General features: G+C 39.3%; 1 protein-coding gene across 2 annotated transcripts; it reads right to left on the bottom strand.

The window, feature by feature from the left end:
- Positions 1 to 2,118: 2,118 nt before the first annotated feature.
- On the bottom strand, positions 2,119 to 5,994 carry lamtor5 (late endosomal/lysosomal adaptor, MAPK and MTOR activator 5). 2 transcript variants are annotated; one of them, XM_061258080.1, is made up of 4 exons: positions 5,844 to 5,994; positions 5,414 to 5,475; positions 4,053 to 4,170; positions 2,119 to 2,856 (listed from the first exon to the last, which is right to left on the bottom strand). In XM_061258080.1, the coding sequence occupies exons 1-4, from the start codon at positions 5,876 to 5,878 to the stop codon at positions 2,796 to 2,798; spliced, it is 276 nt and encodes a 91-aa protein (XP_061114064.1). In that variant the 5' UTR covers positions 5,879 to 5,994; the 3' UTR covers positions 2,119 to 2,795. The 2 variants fall into 2 exon arrangements, with proteins under 2 accessions (XP_061114064.1, XP_061114065.1); XM_061258081.1 differs by having other exon boundaries at positions 2,119 to 2,853.
- Between the last annotated feature and the right edge of the window lie 347 nt (positions 5,995 to 6,341).

Here is a 6,341-nt window from a genome sequence, read left to right as displayed (position 1 = left end):
GAAGGGCAGAGGTAATAGGCAGGTTTATAGACACGTTACAGAATTTAAACTTGCGGTCGGAGGTCAAACAGTTTATTTTCATTTTCCAATTGCCAACCAACACCTTTCAGTTTTGTAGAAGTATACTGTATATACAGACAGTGACAAAAATATGTGGTCACTATCAAGCGTTAAAACTGTTTTGAAAGTCAGGTGGTTCATGAGTTAATTACGAAATAACAATCCGGCTTGCTCAAGGACATGTACAGAAGAAGCTGGGCAGGCCTGTTTGTCTATAATTATGGTGAAATATGGTCAATTACAATACAGAGATACAGCTGGTTACTCACTGAATCATTTAACATCAGGTACCTTTTTCAAGTGTACAACGGCAAACTTGTAAAACCCGACACACACTATTCCCACCCCGGTGCCACATTGCACCACTGCCATCCATAATCACACACTATGTTCATAACATGGGACATCATCTGTGGGCTCTTTTTCAGGTGACAATATATATCTCTCCAAATCAGAATCATCTGTGCTTTCAACCGCGCGACTCCTACTAGCTCCTCTGGGCTGCCTGCTATTGATCCCCCTCTTTCTTTTGTCTTAAGCCTTTCCTTTCTGGGCATTGCACTGTCTAAAAGCCTAGACCTGGACCAAAATGTCAGCATAGAGGTGTGCTGGGACCTGTTTTACCTTTCATTATAAGTAATGATGAGATTCTAGATCAGCAGTCCTACTCTGGCATGCTTGATATATAAGCCCCCTGAATTTGGGGTTTCAAAATCCCTGTTTTAATGTTCTGTATCATTGCACGGCACAACTACTGAACTACAGTTTGATTTTAGTACATGTTTTTGAGCATCACACTGAGAAGTATTTCGCCTTTCATTTGGGACAGGAGTATTTGCCTGTTCTAGCAGTGTTTATGCTGCTTCTTATTTCCCAATCAAAATTGATTGAAACTCTTATTTCAACAGGTGAAACACACTGCGACATGCCCAAACAATAATACTCTTTTACACATTGCGTTTAAAAAAAAAAAAACTGGCTATAAACTAAACTGAACTACCAAAACTATTCCAAACGTAACTACCTGCTTCGGAAAATAATTGCATATTTAAAAGTTGTGCATGAGGATGAGGTACTTAATAGTTTTTTTTAACGGATATATAACATAAAGTAAGTAAATGTTGTTTAACCGTGCTGTCATAATGAAAACAGTGCCTACCTGAGTGACATTCGCCGTAACCAGTCTGGAGATGGGGGTGCGGTGTCATGCCAAGTTGCATTCGGAATGTCGGAAGATGCGACTCTTATTGATTGATTGAGACGAAACCATTTGGAAAGGGTGGGGATTTGTTGGAGATCGGTGTACTTTTTAAATTGATGAGGCGGATTTCTCGTGGATACTACTATACATTTCCCTCTTTATATTTGATAGAATTTCAATTACGAATAAAAATAAAGAAAAAGAACGCGAGCCAAAAAAGGGGACTTTTTATTTTACTCTGAGGGCAAAAGGGCAGGGGCTCAAGCCCCCCATGGACCCTATCTTTGCACGTGCCTGATTCACACAACCTAGGAGTAGCAAAACCAGTTCCACAACATACACAACATATTTCGATATGAAAACCGGAGCAGATTAACCGGTAGGTAGGACAAAGGAGAACGCACGATTTTTTTTTTTTTATGTTTTGCTGTACTGAAAAGTTTTTTGCTGGACTGATTTCTGCCGGATAAAGTATGTCATACTTTCACTTTCATTGATCAGTTTCCCCCAATGGAAACAGAACGATTTTTATCTTGGGAGAAATCTGAGGATCAAAAGCTCTCTCAGCTACCTCTCCCTGGAAGGACAGGTAGGACAGGCAGATTCTCTTGCTCTTTCCTCTCATTTCCACAATAAAGAGTCTCATTTAACATCACAAGCAATGTGACATTTAAATATTTAAATATAACCTAATTTTCATTAAACTACACAACTACAGAGCTTTGGTCCAAGATTGTTTTCCCCCCAAAACTGTTGATTGGTTATGAAGTGAAATCTAGTACAAGAGCCAATCTAGGTCTGTAAGACATCCTAGATGTTTGTATAAATAGGTGAATCAAATCTAGAAAGGGCTACAATTGAAATCACAAACACTTATTTTTATTACAAAAAGTAACTGCATTACATGTCATAAAATAGTTTCCATTGGTTATTTTTAAATAGATTTTACAGCTGATGGTCGAGTGACACATATAGAATGTATATAACCAGACACCAGTCTCAATACTAGTCTCCACAGTAGTATTTAATAAAAGCCATATATTGTTAAAGAAAATATTAAATGTGTTTTCTGAAAAATATTTAACAGGCAAAGATTTTCAGTCAAAGATTCAAAGACTCCTTTTTCAGTCCTAAGATTTTGCATTTCATGTAAACGAAACCATTAGTACTGAAGGGAGAGGGAAAAAACAAAAAAAAACATCAAAACATCTTCTTTGCAGACATTAGCAAGGTCTTACAAAGAGAATAGGGGCATTTTTTTATATATGATCTGAACACCATTAAACTGTCAGTTAGTGACTTGACAATCTGACATTGAAATCCAAAGCAATGAGTGACACAAAACCGTCAATAATTAAGTGTCAGACTAAACTGGGTGAGATGGGGAAACCGGGGCTTCCTCTGTAGGATTTGACTTCAGAAACACATTGTGTGGATAGAAAACATCATAAATTATCACCATGTTACCTCCTGAATCCGTACAACACACGCAATGGTAAATTGTGAGAAATAATCACTCGGTCCTCCGGTCACATCAGGAAGCCATCTTGTGCACTGCAACTGTGATGGTCCCATGGGTTTTCATTAGGATGCTTCTGTAGAGAGTGAACATTCAATGACCACGCATGAACAATAACATTTACTTCTGGCAAAAATATTTATCAAAAGTCTAAGCTGAATCAGAATCAGTGCCTGCCTGTGCTTGGAACACATCTTGAGCAACATATTTGATGGTGCATTTGAGATGATGGTTCCTGTATGCAACAAGCACGAAATCGCCACAAGGCTAAGGCACTTAGCGAGTTAAGTTCACCGAGTTAAACGCAGAAAAGATGTTTTGACTTCAGTCCAATCAGTCCAATTTTGGAAAGGTTCAAGGTTTTACTCAAACTTACCTTGCTAACTCAGTAATCCTGCTTTGTGATATACCCACTGTTAAGATGTGAATCTGTAGTAAATACACAGGTGAATGCACATTTCTATCATGTCCACAAGGGGCAGCAATATACACCGCCACTAGACTGGAGCGACAAAACGATACAAAAATAAAGTAAATAAACAAGTGGTAAATAAGGTTCTGTGTTTTCAGTGGTTGGGTTTTACAGCTGGGGCTTCCTGCTGAATTACAAGATTTAAAGCCCAGACACTGAATTGTATGCATGTATACAATACAGCAATAGTCAGTCACAGTCACAGAATCGACCACAAACAATCCTGTCTGTTTCAATCGTGTCAGCAACACGTTGATATTTACAAAATGATTTGTCAGGAAGTGGATTACTATTAAGTGTAATGCAATCCAGAAGCCACAACAACATTCTCCGGAACTTAGAACATGATTTTGTCTCAGTCTTCATTCATTGAGAGCACCTTCATGGAGAGGGTGAAAAGTGATAGAGTAATTTGGCTTTTGAACTTGAAGACCATCAGCTGGTTCCCCTTGTCAAGTTTGCTGTTGTGAAAACTTGCAGTTTGTGCAGAACACATGAATGACGTTCGCCAGTTGAAAGGGAACAAAACCTGATGATCTGTCCCTTTCGGAGTCACTGCCTAACCTGGGCCAGTAACCTTGCCTACACAAAAATGTAGTGGATTTCAAAGGAATTACACACTTTTCTCAGAGCAGACAGAAGTGGTAAATACCTCTACACACAGAGAAACTTGATTATTGGAAAAAAGTGCCACCATGCCTCCCCCTTCCCATGATTCCCTCTGAATATGACTCCACTTCCCACAATGCCATCAGACGGAATCAGACTCCATTTCCCACAGTGCCCTGTGATGGCCTCACCCTGAATCTGACTCCAGGCACACAGTGGGTGTGTCGGTGGGGTCCCTCATCAGCGACGCTGCTTGCCTGGCCAGGACAGACACCACCCCGCCATGCTCGTCAGAGAGAGACCCTCGGCCTGCGGACGAGACGGCAGCAGACAGACCTCACACAGTGGCCTCCATAATGTCTGGGACAAAGACCCATCATTTGGGATATGAAACAAAATTGTTTCTCCTGACAAATTTTCCTGTTGAACTCAAAGGAAAAAATAATCAGGAGAAACAGTTATTTTTGTATCTCAAGCATTTCTGGCAGCAGTATGGTGGTTTGAGGCTCATTTCATACCTTGGATCCTTTATGACTTAAAGCCATTTAGCCAACAAGTGTGTTCCATACTGTATCAACCTATTGTACAGCTGAATCTAGTCCCACCCCCCCAATTCCCATAGAAATCTATTAAAAAGAAAATAGTTTTAGTATCGCCTAAGATACCAGACACTGATGATGTTGATGGGTCACAGACATCAGCAAGTCATGGCACGCAGAGTATATGCAACAAAATACTAAGCATGACTACTTTCATTAACATTGCTGTGTCCCAAACATTTTGGTGCCGTGAAATGGGGCGACTATGTATAAACAATGCTATAATTCCTAACATGGTGAAACCAAAATGTACAAAAATGCCCTTTATTGAAATCGGACAATGCGCACTTTGACCATATGATTTAAAAAAAATACAAATACATAAATGATGGGTCTTTGTCCCAAATGGAGGGCACTATACATTCATTGAATACAGATGAAGTTCAGAATTATAAAAATATCACCATAAATGGGTAAATATTTTTGTAGGTCGGTTAATTTATTTGAAAGCCTCACATGACATTTATGAAATACACAAAATATGACAAAAGTTTCTTAAACAGGAAAACACCTTTCTAATTTTGGTGCAGACCCCAGTTTAGTAAAGTTTGATGTTATTATATAGCATAGTCTCCCACAGAACATTAGGCTGTACTTAAGACAAAAAACAAATAACTGAAAACTGTTCAACATCTCCAGTAGTACGACTTTCTTTAGAAATGACAGACAAGGTGAAGATACGAATTTGTCAGATGTTTATTTCCACTGTTTTACTGGTTTTACCCCCCAAAAGGCAAATTCATACCTTTCTAAAAGAAGACGCACGTGCTGCTCTACTCTAGTACCTTAAGAAAACTTACAAGACACTAGCTCTCAAAATAAATTATACAGTACGTATGACTGTCTGGAAAGGCGATTGGAAAGTTCGCCAGTGACATATTAGATCTGAGGGCACCAACACTAGTTCAGATTACCGCCGTGCACTTTCTCCGACTGTAATTCCCGTTACTTACATCCTAAATTGTGACCTTGTTGGTCTGTGCAGAGGACACCGACGATGGCAGGATTCTTCATACTGCACAAGAACGGAAAACGTAAAATCAATACAGCGATTAGCTGGCTGAGCAGTGCTGTGTGCTGCCAGTAAACTCTCTTGAAACGTATGGTATTCTTTGCGTAATTTGGCAGATACATGTCATCTCAATCATCCAAGTATTTAGCTTTCTAGGTGGACTCAACGGCCTATAGCTAGCTAAATTAACTAACTTTGGTAACTACATTTGTACGACAGAACGCAGAAATTCAGTGATCAATAGTTAGCTAGAGGACGAAACAAGTTTGCTAGCATGCCAACTCGTTTGCCAACAATGACAACGTCACAAGGCGTTCGCTCACTTTGATCGTAAAATTAATGATTAACGTTCTCCTTAAACAAAAACTTACGTGTCGTCTAGGTGCTGTTCTAACGTTGACTCCATTGTTTTCTATACAATAAGCCAGATATTAAAATGTATGTTTGCGTTCAATTTTCTGTTCTCGCCCTTCTTTTCCTCCTGTGTTGTCAGCTGACCGTCACACACATGACCACTCTTTGTAAGGGTGCCCGCAAGAGACAATTTCCAAACTCCATTAGATTAAAATTGCGTTGCGCTATCGCCTGCTTTTTATATTTCTGATGAGTGACTGTGGTTGACACCTTAACCAGAAATGAAAAATAAATGTGTTCCACGTTTCTCCATGTGTCCCACGTTCTTCTACGGCCTCTTCCCGCAGATTATGTTTGACATGTAACACTTTAAAGTGACAGAACCCTTGAGAGTTTGATTTCCAGGGCAGTTTTAGGGTGAGTAACTTCACATTTTTGAGTATAGAATTTTTTTATTTTTTTGTTTATTGTGTCATACTAATACAAAGACTCACAAAGAAACACATTTGATTTGA

Source organism: Conger conger, chromosome 10 (assembly GCF_963514075.1).
Source record: "Conger conger chromosome 10, fConCon1.1, whole genome shotgun sequence".
NCBI lineage: Eukaryota > Metazoa > Chordata > Actinopteri > Anguilliformes > Congridae > Conger > Conger conger.
Note: the sequence above shows the minus strand (reverse complement) of the source record. Positions and strands in the feature narration are given on the sequence as shown.